Genomic DNA, 18,374 nt, shown 5'->3' with positions numbered 1-18,374 from the left:
AATTTGAACATTTTAATTCTGTAGACTCAATGTGAAGCCTATGTTTGATTGCTCTTTATCACTTTGCGCCGACCACGCTGTTCACCACGTTCACTTGCGTCGTCACCTCCACTTTGTCATCACCTTGTCACCAAGTGCCATTTGGGTTGCTCCATGAATGTCCTTCATGTACAGTGCTGCTTTTTAACTGTGCTTCCCATTTCCATGAAAATTGGTGATTAATAACCTTTTCACAAATGTACTGAGACTCCTTGTGTTCCTTTTCTGTAATACGTATTGTATGCAATTTTCAAACTGTCTCTGTTACTGATACCTAGTGGGACATTGTTTCCAATATATCCTCTATACCCAGTCCCATTCTGGTCTATGGGTTTCACTCCTGTTCCTTTTCACTTTCTAAGCTAGGACTGGCATTTATAGCATGCATAAATCTAGTTAAAAAAATTAAACCAGTTCCATATTTACCCTCAGACTACTGTTCAGAAAACAAAATAAGAGCAGTGTTTTTACCAGTCTGGCATCAATAGCTTGGCATGTGTGCCAAGGGCCCGAGTGCAAGCAAGGAACACGGGTGTGCTGACTGATGCATTGGTAGTAAAGTACAGCAGTGATCTGGGTTCAGTGGGCCTTGGTGCCACTGCACCCTTGATGGATACAACCCTGATAGTGCTTTAAACTGACTGGCACGTGGTGGCAGTGAGATGACCCAGCACGGCTGGCACTGCACCTTTGTAAACGAGAGAGCTGTTGTTGCAAGCTTCTCGCTGGGCTCTTTTCCCTCCACTGCATCCCCACCCCCGATACTGCTCAATGCCTCCTGCTGTGAACATATATCTCTGACAACTGAATGCATGCTGTAGCTACCGCCGCTCAGCCGTCACTCAATCCCCTGTTGTTAGTCACCCAGACTGTGAATGATTCTATACTGTTCTATTCACAACTTTCTTGTCAAGGTGGCATTGCCGCTCACAGTAATACGGTAAACAGCAGATCCACACATTACTGTCTCAGCAGCAAGCTGGAACATCAACGACGGCTGGCACAAGAGAGGCCATCGCAGGCACATGAACGACAGGCTGGCACATCAATGACAGGCTGGCACAAGAGAGGCCATCGCAGGCACATCAACAACAGGCTGGCACAAGAGAGGCCATCACAGGCACATGAACGACAGGCTGGCACATCAATGACAGGCTGGCACAAGAGAGGCCATCGCAGGCACATCAACGACAGGCTGGCACAAGAGAGGCCATCGCAGGCACATGAACGACAGGCTGGCACATCAATGACAGGCTGGCACAAGAGAAGCCATCACAGGCACATGAACGACAGGCTGGCACAAGAGAGGCCATCGCAGGCACATCAACGACAGGCTGGCACAAGAGAGGCCATCGCAGGCACATGAACGACAGGCTGGCACATCAACGACAGGCTGGCACAAGAGGCCATCGCAGGCACATCAACGACAGGCTGGCACAAGAGAGGCCATCGCAGGCACATGAACGACAGGCTGGCACAAGAGAGGCAATCGCAGGCACATGAACGACAGGCTGGCACAAGAGAGACCATCGCAGGCACATGAACGACAGGCTGGCACATCAACGACAGGCTGGCACAAGAGAGGCCATCGCAGGCACATTAAGGACAGGCTGGCCCATCAACAACAGGCTGGCACGAGAGGCCATCGCAGGCACATTAAGGACAGGCTGGCCCATCAACGACAGGCTGGCACAAGAGAGGCCATCGCAGGCACATGAACGACAGGCTGGCACAAGAGAGGCCATCGCAGGCACATCAACGACAGGCTGGCACAAGAGAGGCCATGGCAGGCATGCACACCGGCAATGCAATGTTACTAGGCAGTTGTTTTAGCTGCTGCTTGATGTCAGCGCACTGCTCTAGTGGTAGTAAAGTACAGCCGGGAGGCGGATCTGAAATTAATAACTGCTTATCATTGAATTATTCACAAAAAGTCAATGAAAAAACAGCAGGCAGACAGTTCACAGGTCTGTAGGTGCCAGCAGCGTGGCACAATATTGTCCAGCTGACAAACCAGAACCATCAGGCTGGGTGAAGCAGCATCACGTGCATGCGCTTTCATTCTGCCTAGGCATGTATATGTATGTCTACGCTCTCCCGATGCTAGCAGGTAAGAACCAGAGTCCAAGGGTGGTTAGGTGGGGCTATATGTCAAATTATTGAAGGCAAATATATCAACCACCAAAATATTGTGGAGATGAGTATGAATTTACTCTTCTTGACGCCACTTTTAGAAACCTCACATATGTACAGATTGTCGAGGTACGTCTATGTGGAATTTCGTACAGTAGATCAACAGAATATTCTGATAATCTATCATCTGGCCACAATATTGGGCAGCATGGCTAAATACTTATAACGTCCCAATGGTGAGACCAATTGCATTGCAAAGGCTTGTTTTGAAAACTGGTGCTGTGGACTTGGGCCACTTTCTTGCCAAAAATCATTACTCCTTTCCACATTGGGCAATCCATCACTCTCCCAGCGTTATTTGCACTCACCCCTCAAAACAAGAGGAGAGGTTCCATTGATTGGATTCCTAAAGAGCTTTAAGTTTTCACATTGATCATGCCAAGGCCCATCAGCTGTGGGTTTTCTGGGACGAAGAAAGGGAAGGTGGTGCAGAAATGACCTGTGTCGATGTGGCTGGTCCTCTGCATTAAGATGTGCTATGCACTGGGCAAGAAGCAGGTTCCAGAAGGTCTGAGGGCCCTTTCTACTAGGGCCAAGGCTGCCACCTCGGTGTTGGCACGCAGAGTATTTGTCCTGATATCAGTCAGGCCTTTGACATGGGCGGGTTGCACAGGTTCACAAAGCACTACTGACTTGACAACGAGGTGAAACGGCATTGCACATGTTCGGTCCTGCATGACCTTTTCGTCTGATTCCATTACACAGACCTTCCGCCTTTGGGAGGTGCTGTTTTGGTATCTATTCTAAAGGTGAGGAATCTGGAGCTAGAAGTATCCATCAGAAGAACAAGTTACTTATCTTTGGTAACGCTCTTTCCGGTGGATAGTCTATGTAGGAAGGTGCCGCTTTATGACATGGTCACAACCACTTTTTGACTGGTATATTATGCAATTTTGATAGAGTGCAAAAGGTTCCTGCTATCCGGGTCCCCAGTGCCAGAACTCTTTCCCTAAACGTTGCAATTATTTTTCCAACTGGCAAAACCTAAGTCCCTAGTAAATAGTACCCCTGGTACCTAGGACATGGGGTACTAAAGAGGGTCTCTAAGGGTGCAGCATTCATGGTGCCACACTAAGGGACCCCTCGCCGAACCCATGCAGACTGCCATTGCTTAAGAAAAGCTGCAAGGTCATGGATCACATTTAGCGAAGAAATTACAACACTAACGATAAACTGAAATATCTGGGAGTTCTCAAATCTTATCATAAGGCCTGGCATGTCGTGAAGTGTGTGCTGTTTACTCCAACAATAAAATATGCTGTGACAGGAGCACAGCTAAGGAGTTATTTCAGATAGTCAAATCCTTTTTGTGCACAGCGTGAATGGCTCCTTTTCTAACTAGATCCATGGGCACATTCGATGAACTAGATGACTTTTTTTGGACAAAGTATCAGACATTTATGCTATTTTATTTTATCCCCCTGGATGAAGGGACTCTTCCCACGGCCACGGAAAAAATAGGTATCGCTACCACCTTGAAGTGGTTCACTTTACTTGACTGTCAAAGCTATGAGCTTCTGCTGAACTTTATTACATCGGGATCTCCATCGGACGCCCTGCACCTCTGCGTACACTTACATTTGACATGAGGTTTTCTCTCTCTCTTGGTTGGATCTTCTCAATATGTCTCTAGCCCAAGCATTGGTCCCCACTTCATGGAAACACACTATGGTTGTTCCATTTTTTTTTAAACCTATCCTTGATACATCCAAATCAGAAAACATTAATCCCATATCACACCTTCTGGCTTTTACCAAACTGCTGGAAAGACATATCAATTCCCAACGCTCATCTCACTTAGAACTCAACAACCTTCTTCATGGCTTGCAATCTGGTTTTTGATCCGGCCACAGCACTGAGTCCGCTCTGATAGTGGTCACTGAACATCTTAGAGTGAGGTGTGGCGCAGCGGCCAGGGCGACTGACGCTGGGGATCACGGTTTGATCCCTGGCTCCGGTGGCATGGGTCTGTCCAGCACCATGTGACTCTGGGCAATAGCTCGCTTAATCTTCCCAACGGCCCCCAGCACCTTGACACCTTCGGGTAATTGTTCGCACTTTACAAATACTGGACATTTACAGTTACAGTCACTCTTGACACTGGAGACACAGCTTCGCGGATAATTTTGCATCTCAGCGCAGCATTTGATACAGTGTTCACTCCACCCTTCTTTAATAGCCGGCCAACAGCAATGTGAGGGGTGTTGTCCTTCACTGGTCCTGCTCTTTTTTATAAGATCGAACCTTCCAAGTGCCCTCTAGCCTTTCTCCTCAGCTCACAACATAACATTTGGTGTACCTCAGGGACCCTCCATGAGCTCTACGCCCTTCAGTGTTTATGTTCGAACTTTAGCTGACACAGTAGAGGTGTTGGGCATTACTTTATTCTCTTACACCGATGACACCCAAATTATTTATTCTCTGCCTGCTACAAAGGGTAACTGTGGCTCCAAACTGAGGTCTTACCCCAGGACAGCGGCCCATTGGATGAAAAATAATTGTTTAAAGCTGAATGGAAATAAAACTGAGGTTTTGGTGGTAGGTAACCAGCCTCAACTTTAGGGTCCGTTGGGCTGGCCTGAGATCCTAGGTCTGGTGCCTACTCCTAAGCAGGTGGTCAAAGACCTGGGTTTCAACTTATATAGTAGACAGATGATGGACCACCAGATTAACAAGGTATCCACTAAGTGCCTTGGGCTTCTTAAATGTCAGCGAAAAATATTAGGGTTTCTCCCTGCTTCAGCTCATCTCACATGCTCCAATAACATTGCGTCTGGACTATGGAAGTGTTTTCTGTCAGGGAGTTTTGAAGTCTCTACTGAACAGGCTGCAAATTGTGCACAATGCAGCTGCTGGACTTCTATGCCACCTCCCCTGGCATGTTTTAGTTTCCACCCATTTGTGTGAACTTCACCAACTGATCATTGAGAAGTGAGTCATGGTAAAAACATTGTTTTATGTATAAGGCAATGGCACACAAGGCCCCTAACCGCATAAACAGTTTGGTCACTAATGGCCCAAAGTGTGTCCTCACGCTGTCTGGGTTTCGTGATCATCCCTTGGGTAAAAGTGGTGCAGGAAGGGCACTCATTTACGTTTTTAGGTCCCGAAATATGGAATGCCCTTTCTCTCGGGTCAGTACCAGCACCTCCTTAGAGCTCTTCCGAAAGAAAGTGAAGACTTGGTTTTTTTAGTCATTGGTTGGTGCCCGCTCTAACATCCTCCAGTGCTCGGCCAACTTTTGGTATCGGACTTTGATCAGAGCGAAGCACCTTTTGAGGATGACTAATCTGTCCCTCAATATTTGATGGTGACATTTAAGTAGACCGACATGATGCCAGCAGGCTGAGCACTTCGTCTGACACAGGGCTAGCCTCCCAAACCATTCCTTGACCCCTCCGGGACTCTCACAGAGAACCTGCCCTATTTGCTATAATAATTGGCTGAGGTTTTAGATCTACAGTTACTTTCTGTCGAGGTAAAAAACAACTTCCTCCTGGAGGTGGTACTGCCCGAAAGATCCCCTCCAGTATCTGAAGAGTTCTGGATGCTACATCTGAAGCTTTACAACATTATTTAAATGTTCACTGAAGTCGATCGAAGTTACATTTAATAAAAACACACAATCACTTTCTTTAAACTATGACCTGTTTGTAAAAAAAAAAAAACAAGCAGGTGCCTCAAGAAGAGTGTGGCAGCTATATTAAAATGTGAATGCAATTCAAAGTTGGAAAAAATTTGTACAAAGTGAAAACGCATTAAATGTTGAGAACGAATGAATGGAACGATAGAGTTGTTTTAAATGTTTCCCATGCCCCTGGAGCTGGCAGCAGCACAGACACAGGTCACATGCAAAGGGTCTGATTTCTCTACTGCTCAGCAAATGGTTCAACTCATCAGTTAGCCACACCGTTCAACCAAGCATTAGGCACTGTCCTTGTTTGTGACATACAGAAGCTAGTCCTTCAGTAGACCAAAATAAGACCTTACAAGTACTCCAGGACACTGAAAGAGGCTCAGAGCACCAAAGGCACCATTTACTTCTGCTGGGGTATCCTGTTTCAATCTACCTTCTCAGAGGCACCCTACCACCTGGAGGCAGTTTATGGGCACATTTTGGCCTTTTCTGTGTTTCAAGGATGCTAGAACACATTTCGCCTGAGATAGCTTAGCCCAGCGGGAGTAGAAAAAAAATCAGGCTCTGGGCCAGAGGGATATAATAGCTGCAGTGATGACTGTCATCTGAAGACACGGGGATGCGTTCCGTTCAAGAACGTAGTGCCATTTATAACATATCCTCGAATTAAATAAAACAGATCAATACACAATGCTTTCATCAGCGTGCACCGTGCCATGCATGGAAGCACCAGTGAAAGAGCAAGCACATGTGAAGCTTCTGTAGGCGCCTCATCTATGGTCAATTATGTCCAAAACAACAGTTTTGTATCACTATGTGTTAACGTGATGCAGATCTCTGACATTACACTGCATTTGTGCGCAACAACCTGCGCCCTACAGCACAGAACTTACAAATCTGGTGATGCATGCCACCTTTGCATCAAGCTGTACTTTATAATATGCTTCCTACTGCACATGTCCAAGTAAGGCTCTTGATCTCTGTGCATGCATGACGTGCATGCCTGTTGCGGTAAGTGTGTACTTGTATCATAGGTCTGTCCGTATTAATGACATAGTTCTCCGTTGGTCTCTATGTAAGTACTGATCAATGTTGGGGTCTTGGTTTACATGTGTGCATGCACTATTCCAAATATAAAATAATGGCTATGTCAATTCTTGTTTATAATGCTTCCACAATAGTCTGTAGTTTTTCCATTGCGCCTGAAGCCCATTCAGTTTGCTCTTAAATTCTAACAATTCTTATTCCGGTGCTGTTGCTTTTGCAGGTTTGATACAGGCTTGTTTTCGTTGATGTTCGTTGAGATGACTTTTCTGAATGAAGCGTTTATCACAGTTAGTACATTTATACGGCCTCTCGCCAGTGTGTGTTCTTATGTGTTCACCAAGATAGTCTTTTCGATTGAATCCTTTGTGGCAAAAAGGACACACGAATGGTTTTTCGCCAGAATGTATTCTCTGGTGCATAATCAGGTAGCTCCTGTGGGAGAAGGTCTTCTCACATTCGGTACATGCGTACGGCCGCACTTTGGAGCTTTTTTCGCCTTCGCTGCACGCGTTTGGTTTCGGATTTTGCAGGGTGTTTGGATGATCTTCAGGAAACGGTGGATATGGCAAATTGCCCTCGAATTCATCATACCTATCGGATCCTTCTCTGCTGGGGCTTTCGTGTGGTGAGCTCAAAGGGGATGGATTGGTGAAACTACTTTTATATTGACCTGTTTTCTCTTCCCTGAGATCCTGAAAACATTGTGACCACAGATCAATTCTAGAATTTGCCTCCTTGTTGGAGAGCTGGAGATCCGTTGTGTTCATTTCTCTTGACAAAACTTTATGCTTCGAAGCTCTTTCTGAACATTTTTCAGAATCTTCAATATTTCTTTTCCTTTTCGTGCTTTCATCACCTGTTTAAAATTAAGAAAGTCTGTAGTTAATATTCAGGAGATGAACCAGCATCATTCAGTAAAATTATTGTTCTGCTTGAACATAAACACTAAAATGAGTTCCTTATAATAATACGTATCACTATGGCCCCACTAAATGGTACACATTTTACCAACCCCCCATGGATAAAAGTCAGAGTGAGCCTGTCCTCTGCTGGTTGTATAGTTTTCTGAATCAGATGTGGACCTGAAAAGATTGTATTGTTAGATTCAGGTCTGCGGCAAAATGCTGCTGACCAGTCCTTGAAGGTCTCCCATGATCAATTATGTGAGCAGTGGAAAGACATACATAACATAGAGCAGACTGTAACACACAACCTGCCACAGACACTGACCAGGAACAGCCTATTTTGTTTTTACTTCCCCTCTAAGACCCCTTTACCTCTCAGCATCACTCTCCTCCCTCCCTCCCAGAGCATCTGTCTCCTCCCTCCTAGAGCAACTCTCTCCTCTCTGCCAGAGCAACTCTCTCCTCTCTGCCAGAGCAACTCTCTCCTCCCTGCCAGAGCAACTCTCTCCTCCCTCCCAGAGCAACTCTCTCCTCCCCCCCAGAGCAACTCTCTCCTCCCTCACAGAGCAACTCTCTCCTCCCCCTAGAGCAACTCTCTCCACCCTGCTAGAGCAACTCTCTCCTCCCTCCTAGAGCAACTCTCTCCTCCCTCCTAGAGCAACTCTCTCCTCCCTCCCAGAGCAACTCTCTCCTCCCCCCTAGAGCAACTCTCTCCTCCCCCCTAGAGCAACTCTCTCCTCCCCCTTGAGCAACTCTCTCCACCCTCCCAGAGCAACTATCTCCTCTCTGCTAGAGCAACTCTCTCCTCCCTCCCAGAGCAACTCTCTCCACCCTCCCAGAGCAACTCTATCCCTGCTAGAGCAACTCTCTCCTCCCCCTAGAGCAACTCTCTCCACCCTACTAGAGCAACTCTCTCCTCCCTCCTAGAGCAACTCTCTCCTCCCTCACAGAGCAACTCTCTCCTCCCTCCCAGAGCAACTCTCTCCTCCCCCCTAGAGCAACTCTCTCCACCCTACCAGAGCAACTCTATCCCTGCTAGAGCAACTCTACCCTCCCCCCTAGAGCAACTCTCTCCACCCTGCTAGAGCAACTCTCTCCTCCCCCTAGAGCAACTCTCTCCTCCCTGCTAGAGCAACTCTTGCAAATTAGCCCAGCTGATGGTGCACAGAAACCGACTGAAAGTACTAGAGCCTGGCTCAACTTGTGCAGTGAATGACTGAATATCAGGCACAAGTAGGGAGCGATGGATTACAGAGATGGTGCTCATAGCGGAGGATTTTAGATGACGTTTAATGCCTTTATTAAGAAATCTATCATCCAAGCTCCATACTGCTGTAGAAGAAACATGGAGAAGCTTATGTTATGAGCAGATCCCCCAGTTAGAGAATAGATGGGCAGCTTAAAAACACCTTATAGATCTTCAGCTGATGTAATTTATTCTGTAACAAGAAACCTTGTTGACAGGGTATAGATGGTCATATAAACAGTATCAAAGATAGATAGATGGATAGACAGACAGATAGATAGATATTTGTTGCCTGCACACTGAAAGCTGTGCCTTTGAACTTGGCTTCCCTGGGGGCAGACATTTTCAGATTAAAATTGGAATCTTATCTGAAAAGGTACTTTGCTGATAGTCTTTTGGATTTCACCAAAATGTTCTCCACTGTGTTAGTTTAGTAGAATGCTCGATAAATGTGAGATTTGCACTGGATCCTTGTTTGGGAAGTGGGAGGGGAAGCTCAAAGTGACTCTGGAACAGTTATCACATATTAGCTAGCACCTGCTTCAACACATGGGCTCTCTAAAATGAGTAATGGTTGCGGTGATTCCTGTTCTGCATCCCAGCCGCAGACATCAATATAAGTAGGAGGTACACTGTCTAAGATGGTGTCTCTTCTATGGTGTAATCTATGTGCTGAGGGCTCTGGTGAAAGAATGACTTCTTCCTCTAGTAATGATTCAGAAAGGGGGGTGGTGATGAACAGAGTGTCTGAATTAAGCAGACCACTCTTACCCAGTCCAAAGATCAGGGCTTGATCCATCACCGTTTTTTAGCTCACTGCACCATCCCAGCTCAGAACCTGGCTACATGCAAATTAGTCTGTTCCTGTCCCAGTGCATGATGGGAACAGGGCAAACCAAACTACCAAGCCAGTTCTTATACTGGGGAGGAAACAAGCTACCGGGGACCGGTTTCTGGCATTTCAGCCGTCGTCGGCCCGGCTTGCTTGAATCCTGATGGTGCAATGAGCAAGGGACTCACATCTGAGTATACCCTTCCACGCTTATGGTGGACAAAATGATTCAGAAAAGGGGGTGGTGATGAACAGAGTGTCTGAATTAAGCAGACCACTCTTACCCAGTCCAAAGATCAGGGCTTGATCCATCACCGTTTTTTAGCTCACTGCACCATCCCAGCTCGGAACCTGGCTACATGCAAATTAGTCTGTTCCTGTCCCAGTGCATGATGGGAACAGGGCAAACCAAACTACCAAGCCAATTCTTATACTGGGAAGGAAACAAGCTACCGGGGACCGGTTTCTGGCATTTCAGCTGTCATCGGCCCGGCTTGCTTGAATCCTGATGGTGCAATGAGCAAGGGACTCACATCTGAGTATACCCTTCCACGCTTATGGTGGACAAAATGATTGAGAAAAGGGGGTGGTGATGAACAGAGTGTCTGAATTAAGCAGACCACTCTTACCCAGTCCAAAGATCAGGGCTTGATCCATCACCGTTTTTTAGCTCACTGCACCATCCCAACTCAGAACCTGGCTACATGCAAATTAGTTTGTTCCTGTCCCAGTGCATGATGGGAACAGGGCAAACCAAACTACCAAGCCAATTCTTATACTGGGAAGGAAACAAGCTACCGGTATCTGGCATTCCCCCCCCCTTTTCTGAATCGTTTTTGGCCACTATAGGTGTGGCAGGGTATACTCAGACATGAGTCCCTTTCTCACTGCACCATCAGGATTCAAGCAAGCCGGGCCGAAGACGGCTGAAATGCCAGAAACCGGTCCCCGGTAGCTTGTCTCCTTTCTGGTGAAGAATTGGCTTGGTAGTTTAGTCTGCCCTGTTCCCATGATGCACTGGGCCAGGGACAGACTGATTTGCATATAGCCAGGTTCTGAGCTGGGATGGGGCAGTGAGATAAATAACGGTGATGGATCAAGCCCTGATCTTTGGACTGGGTAAGAGTGGTCTGCTTAATTCAGACACTCTGTTCATCACCACCCCCTTTTCTGAATCGTTCTTCCTCTAGTAGACACGTTTTCTTTACTCGTTCCAAGATTTGATTCTTTCTAGGCTGGAGATCAGAGCAGGCACACTGGCCACATTTAACCAGTTGGAAGTCTGGGAAGCCGGTGTTAAAGTATGGAAGCAGAAACCATTCAGAAAACTAGCAACTGACTCCAGAGCATCTGTCTTTACAATACAAATTGTTGACCCATTAGCAGAATGTTTATCTTTCAGCAACTAGGTTGCTAGATGTGAGGCAGATAACTGCAAAACAAGCCCTCGATAAGTCACACATCTCATCCGAGACAGGCACATCTGTGATTTTGTCTCCATCACTCGAGTGAAAACAGTCCATGATCTGACCGTGTGCTTCTGCTCCTCTGTGCCTGCAGCTCTTAGAATCGGTCTGGGATCCCGGGCCAGCCCCTTTCTCTTGCATGCAGCCGGTGGGGAGGTTAGTTACAGTCATGTGCATGACTGCCTGCCCCAGAGTGAGTGCCTGAGATTCTAAATGGATCTCAGCTGCTGGTCAGTGCATCTGCAGAGCCCTCCGTATGCTGATCTTGGAATACTCTTAGCCACCTGGGTCAAGTCGTTAAGACTCGTACTTGCAGGTGCCACTTAAGCTTGTTACAGCCCATTGCCACTGACGTTTAAACTGCCTCGGGCCACTGACGTTTAAACTGCCTCGGGCCACTGACGTTTAAACTGCCTTGGGCCACTGTCGTTTAAACTGCCTCGGGCCACTGACGTTTAAACTGCCTCGGGCCACTGACGTTTAAACTGCCTCGGGCCACTGACGTTTAAACTGCCTCAGGCCACTGACGTTTAAACTGCCTCGGGCCACTGACGTTTACACTGCCTCGGGCCACCGACTTCTACGCTGCCTCATGCCACTGACGTTTAAACTGCCTCAGGCCACTGACATTTAAACTGCCTCAGGCCACTGAAGTTTAAACTGCCTCGGGCCACTGACGTTTAAACTGCCCCAGGCCACTGACCTCTATGCTGCCTCAGGCCACTGACGTTTAAACTGCCTCAGGCCACTGACAGTTATAGTGCCTCAGGCCACTGACAGTTATAGTGCCGCAGGCCAATGGCATTTACACTGCTATAGCCACTGACGTTTATCCTGCCTCAGGCTACTGACTTTTATGCTGCCTCAGGCCACTGACAGTTATACTGCCTCAGGCCACTGGCGGTTATGCTGCATCAGGGCACTAACGTTTAAACTGCCTCAGGCCACTGACGTTTAAACTGCCTCAGGCCACTGACGTTTAAACTGCCTCAGGCCACTGACGTTTAAACTGCCTCAGGCCACTGACGTTTAAACTGCCTCGGGCCACTGACGTCTAAACTGCCTCGGGCCACTGACGTTTAAACTGCCCCATGCCACGGACGTTTAAACTGCCTCAGGCCACGGACGTTTAAACTGCCTCAGGCCACAGACGTTTAAACTGCCTCTGGCTACTGACAGTTATAGTGGCTCAGGCCAATGGCGTTTTCACTGCTAATGCTACTGACATTTACGCTGCCTCAGGCTACTGACTTTTATGCTGCCTCAGGCCACTGACAGTTATAGTGCCTCAGGCGACTGGAGTTTATATTGCTTGCCACTGACGTGTATCCCGCCTCAGGCCACTGGTGGTTATGCTGCCTCAGGCGGCTATGCTGCCTCAGGCCACTGGCGGTTATGATACCTCAGGCCACTGACGTTTATAGTGCCTCAGGCCACTGATGTCTATGATGCCTCAGGCCAGTGATGTCTATACTGCCTCAGGCCACTGGCGGTTATGCTGCCTCAGGCCACTGACGTTTAAACTGCCTCAGGCCACAGACGTTTAAACTGCCTCAGGCCACTGACGTTTAAACTGCCTCGAGCCACTGACGTTTAAACTTCCTTTGGCCACTGACGTTTAAACTGCCTCAGGCCACGGACGTTTAAACTGCCTTGAGCCACTGACAGTTATAGTGCCTCAGGCCAATGGCGTTTACACTGCTAAGGCTACTGACATTTACGCTGCCTCAGGCTACTGACTTTTATGCTGCCTCAGGCCACTGACAGTTATAGTGCCTCAGGCGGCTGGAGTTTATATTGCTATTGCCACTGACGTTCATCCCGCCTCAGGCCACTGGTGGTTATGCTGCCTCGGGCCACTGGCGGTTATGCTACCTCAGGCCACTGGCGATTATGCTAACTCAGGCCACTGGCGTTTACAGTGCCTCAGGCCTCTGATGTCTATGATGCCTCAGGCCACTGACGTCTATGCCGCCTCAGGCCACTGACGTCTATGCTGCCTCAGGCCACTGACAGTTATGGTGCCTCAGGCCACTGGCTTTTTTACTGCTAAGGCCACTGACGTTTACACTGCCTAAGGCCACTGACGTTTATGCTGCCTCAGGCCACTGACGTTTATGCTGCCTCAGGCCACTGACGTGTATGCTGCCTCAGGCCACTGACGGTTATGCCGCCTCAGGCCACTGACGGTTATGCCGCCTCAGGCCACTGACGGTTATGCCGCCTCAGGCCACTGACGGTTATGTCGCCTCAGGCCACTGACGGTTATGCTGACTCAGGCCACTGGCGTTTAAACTGCCTCAGGCCACTGACAGTTATGGTGCCTCAGGCCATTGGCTTTTTTACTGCTAAGGCCACTGACGTTTACACTGCCTAAGGCCACTGACGTTTATGCTGCCTCAGGCCACTGACGTTTATGCTGCCTCAGGCCACTGACGTTTATGCTGCCTCAGGCCACTGACGGTTATGCTGCCTCAGGCCACTGACGGTTATGCTGCCTCAGGCCACTGACGTCTATGCTGCCACAGGCCACTGACGTCTATGCTGCCACAGGCCACTGACGGTTATGCTGCCTCAGGCCACTGGCGGTTACGCCGCCACAGACCACTGATGTTTATGCTGCTTCAGGCCACTGAAGTCTATCTTGCATCAGGCCACTGACGGGTATGCTTCCTCAGGCCATTGACTGTTACGCCACCTCAAACCACTGATGTTTATGCTGGTTCAGACCACTGGCGGATATGCTGCCTCAGGCCACTTACGGTTATGTACCTATGCTGCTCCAAACAGTCAGAGATACTGGCACTTGCACTGTCCTACTTTGTAATGCACCATTACAAATGTAGTAGAAAAGCTTTTGTGGAGTTTTACCTTCAACAACATACATATTTGACTTCTATTTCACTTTAACAATATGTACAGATGAGAACTCTAGGCGGGTGCATTCACTGAAAGCTTACGACTTGTACGTTCATGATGTATGTATGTATGTATTGCCTACTTGTATAGCGCGAACTGTCACCCAAAGGGTATCCTGGCGCTTTGACTTTTCCAGACCAACAAAACAGTCACGATATTACATTGCCCTGGGGAACAGATGGGACTTCAAGCCTTTCTTAAATGAGACAAATTCCCCCGTGCTCCTTAGGACCACTGGCAGAGAGTTCCAGAGATTGGCCGCAGTGTAACCAAAGGAACGTCCGTCCATTCGTATCCTCCGGATCTTAGAAACTGTAGCCAGACATGCAGATGAAGATCGCAAAGGTCTGGAAGTCGAGTACCAGGAAAAAAGCTCTTGCAGCAGGACAAGCCTCGGACCATGGAGGGCCTTGAACACTATACATGATGCTTTAAAACAGATGCGCTGGTGGACCGGCAGCCAGTGGAGGTCCTTAAGCGCCAGGGAAGAAGAAGCCGAGCGCAATCGAGAAAGGGCCAGCTTGGCTGCCATATTCTGAATGCGCTGCAGTCTTCTGATCAAGATGTCTGGGGCACCCAGAAGCAGTGCGTTGCAGTAGTCAAGCCTACAGATAATGATACTGCGCACTACCTCTGGTCTGGCTAGAGCCGGGAGCATAGGGAGAATCTTACGGAGAATGCGGAGCAGCATCATACATGTGACGACTGTTTTATTTACAAAAGCATTGAGCTTCAAGTTAGGTCCAAACATAACACCCAGATTACGAGCGGAATCTGCTGCCGTAACCTTACCCTGGAAAGAGATGGGCCAAAAATCCACCGGCAAAGGCCGAGGAATACGGTCCGTAGAGCAATGCAGCACCTCCGTTTTGGAACCGTTAAACTGGAGTGAGTAGAGTCGCAACCAGTTCGCGGTGGCTGTCATGCAGCAATGAAAGGTCTCCTGAGACACGGCCTCTCTGCCTTCTAAGGAGAAGATGAGCTCAGTATCATCAGCATAGTTCATGACTGAGATACCGAATGACTTAATCAGCTTAACTAAGGAGGTAGAGATTAAATAAAATAGGACTAATGGCCGACCCCTGAGGTACCCCTTTGCCCCACTTTTTTTATGCCATATTTGTAAGGCGGTAGGGCCACTACCTGATATCGGTCCTGAAGATAGGAAATCAGCCAGTCTCTAGCCAGACCAATCACCCTAGCATCCTCCAATCTGCTGATGAGAATGGCGTGGTTGACCGTGTCAAACGCGGCCGACATATCCAGCAGCACTAAAAAGGCTGCTCGACCTGAGTCGACACACGAACGAAGATCATCCAGGACAACCACTAGTGCAGATTCGGTCCCTTGAGCAGGCTTGAAGCCGAACTGGGCCACATCCAGCCAGGTGTTAGCTTCCAAAAAACTGGACAGATGTTTTGTGACCCACCTCTCCAAGATCTTAATAGGAAATGGAAGCAGCGAGATTGGCCGGTAGTTCCCCAAACAAGAGAGGTCCAATGTTGCCTTCTTCAGGAGAGGAGAAACCACAGCCAATTTCCAGCTGTCCGGAACCGTGGCGGTAGTGAGGGATTGACAGCAGGTGGCAAACAGAGGGAAAAAAGTTCCTCTTGAAACATCTTCCAGAATCTATGAGGCAGCGGGTCCATGGGAGAGCCTGAGGACACCCCATTTGCCAATTGGCAAAACTCCTCATATAGAGGGAGGGGAAAGCTGTCGAGCCGAGCCCGTTCCATCACAGCCTCAGAGGTCCCCGGAATAGATAGAAGAGCCGGGTCCATCGAGAGCTGAGGGCAGGGAGAAGCTGGATCAGAGAGCCCACTCAAAATGGTGGCGATCTTGTCTTCAAAGGCCGCTGCCAAGGAATCGCAGAGGGACTGAGAGGTCGGGATGCTATTGGTCACACAGGCCGGATGAGAAAGATCCTGAACAATTTTAAACAAGGTATGAGACTTGTTTACTGCCTGGGTCAGAGTCTCCTCGAGAAACTTGGCTTTGGGGCATTTAATTTGCGCTTTATAGCACCGGAGGGCCTGTTTATAACAGGCTTTGTCCGACTCTAGGTAGTGCTTCCTCCAAGCTCTCTCAGCCTTCTTACACCGCAGTTTCTGTTGGAGAAGATCTTTAGAATACCAAGGCATGGCGAGTTTGGGCCTAACCCTCGCTTTCCTTAAGGGTACCATTTTATCCAGGGATTCAGTAATTTGCTAAGTAAGACGCATGTAGCTCTCATCCACATTTCCTCCCAAGATAAAGCCTCCAGATAACAGGGCAGGGAGGCTCGACTGTTTCAGAAGTCTGGACCATTGCCTACTACTGGTTGCTCCCATCTTATCGCGTCTCAGCGAATTGGCAGGGAGAGATAAGGAAAAGTGAACCAAGGCATGATCAGTCCAGCTTTGGGAAACTATATCCCTGATTATGACCTGATTCTCCTCTGCAAAAACTAAATCAAGGGCATGACCCTTGAGGTGTGTCTGGGACAGGACCAGCTGTTGTAAATGTAAATTACCGCAAGCCTGGCACAGGTCTCTAAAAGCTGAGTCCGAAGGCCCATTGGGCCAGAGGTTAAAATCCCCCAATATTAGTAACCTAGCATGAGCGTTGGCCAGATCATAAATAAGATCTACCATTCAGGTAGAGCTGACAAGGCATTTCCAGGGGGCCTGTAACACAGCAACCCAGAATAAAAAGCACCCCCTTGACCTTTTAAGGAAAAACCCATAAGTTCAAAACCTAACACTGCCTTAGTCTCCAGCAGAGAAAGGTCCAATGTGTAACTAAAAATAAAGCCAACTTCCCCCCCTTGACTCCCTACTCGAGGGTTATGTCTAATTTTGTAGCCCGGTGGACAAGCCAAGCCTAATTCCACCTCACTATCAGCCCTAGTCCACGTCTCTGTCATAAAAAGCACATCTAACTCATGTGTTTCTATGAGGAGAGACATTTCCACATGGTGCTTGCTAAGAGACCTAACATTAAGCAAGCCACATGACAACATCCCCAGATGGTGGTATTTAGCTTACCAATCGAGGTGGAGTGCTGAGCTAATCGCATGAGCTCCTCCCTAGAGTATACTAAACGGGGAGAGTCAGAAAAGGCAGCATGGCCGGTGCTGGTCGCAACCTGTGCGCGAACGGGTGCCAACGGGCTTACCCCTGGCGCACCTCCGGCGCGCACACGGCGCGTCCGTGCGCGCCGGCGCTGCGCGCTTGAGAACTGTGCATCTTAAGTAGCCGTAAGCGTGTGAGTCCTACGAGGGGACCTCTAGCCCCACAACCAATATGATGCCTGAAAATCGGCAACCACCTGGTTTCCCCCACCTAAGATGGCGGCCTGAATCGCTGTGACACGGTGGGCCAAGAGTCCTGAATCGCCCTATATCCTGCAAAATACGGGGTGACAAAACAATTTTAAAGTGCAGGTAAGAAACTAACTAAAATTATTACCCCCAGAGTAACAAGGATGAGGAAGGCGCCTATATTCGTAGTAAGCAGCGCGAAGGTGCTAGAGAGTTAAAAGTTATAAAAATGCAGCAGTAGGGCAAGATATACGTGCACGCTGTAGTCTGAAGAGTGAGTCTGATGTCAAGACTAGTAATGTATTTTTATATCAAATGCGGTAAATAACAGAAGTGACATTTACCCATTTTAATACTACTTAATTTACCAACCTCGCAAGAATGGAAGACAGGGATGTCCTTAAAATGAGTCAACCCGGAGACCTACAAAAAGACACCTGATGTCTGCAATGAATATTCAGTTCCAGGGCTACCCTGCTCGCTCCCTGCAGTTATAGTCCATCTACAAATCTAACTTTGAACACAGCAAATCTATTTTGCTGAACAAGTGAAATTCCACATGTAGTACAGAGAAAATGTGATGAGATGCTCAGGATCACATAAAGCAAATGCAAGCAAGAGCACGACAGAAGGCCCTGAAACACCCCTTCATCACCCCATCTCGCCGCCTCCTCCACAGACCGGCTGAGGAGGTATTTCTATGGTCTATTACACTACTGTACATCACCAAACAAAGTCCACCGCTCAGAGGACACACTCATTCAGTTACAGAGGGTATTTTTCCGAGAA

General features: G+C 48.2%; 1 protein-coding gene across 2 annotated transcripts in view; it reads right to left on the bottom strand.

Annotated features, from left to right (window-relative positions):
- Positions 1-5,703: 5,703 nt before the first annotated feature.
- LOC147662025 (uncharacterized) overlaps positions 5,704-18,374 on the bottom strand; it is a 51,374-nt gene continuing 38,703 nt past the window's right edge. For both annotated transcript variants that reach the window (XM_086951179.1, XM_086951180.1), the window contains exon 7: positions 5,704-7,772. In XM_086951179.1, the coding sequence (XP_086807305.1) occupies positions 7,111-7,772 (662 nt within the window). In that variant the 3' untranslated portion in view covers positions 5,704-7,110. The remainder of the gene's footprint in view (positions 7,773-18,374) is intronic.

Source organism: Lissotriton vulgaris, unplaced genomic scaffold, assembly GCF_964263255.1.
Source record: "Lissotriton vulgaris unplaced genomic scaffold, aLisVul1.2 SCAFFOLD_781, whole genome shotgun sequence".
Lineage (NCBI taxonomy): Eukaryota > Metazoa > Chordata > Amphibia > Caudata > Salamandridae > Lissotriton > Lissotriton vulgaris.
The sequence above is the reverse complement of the archived record's forward strand: the minus strand, read 5'-3'. Positions and strand labels throughout refer to the sequence as shown.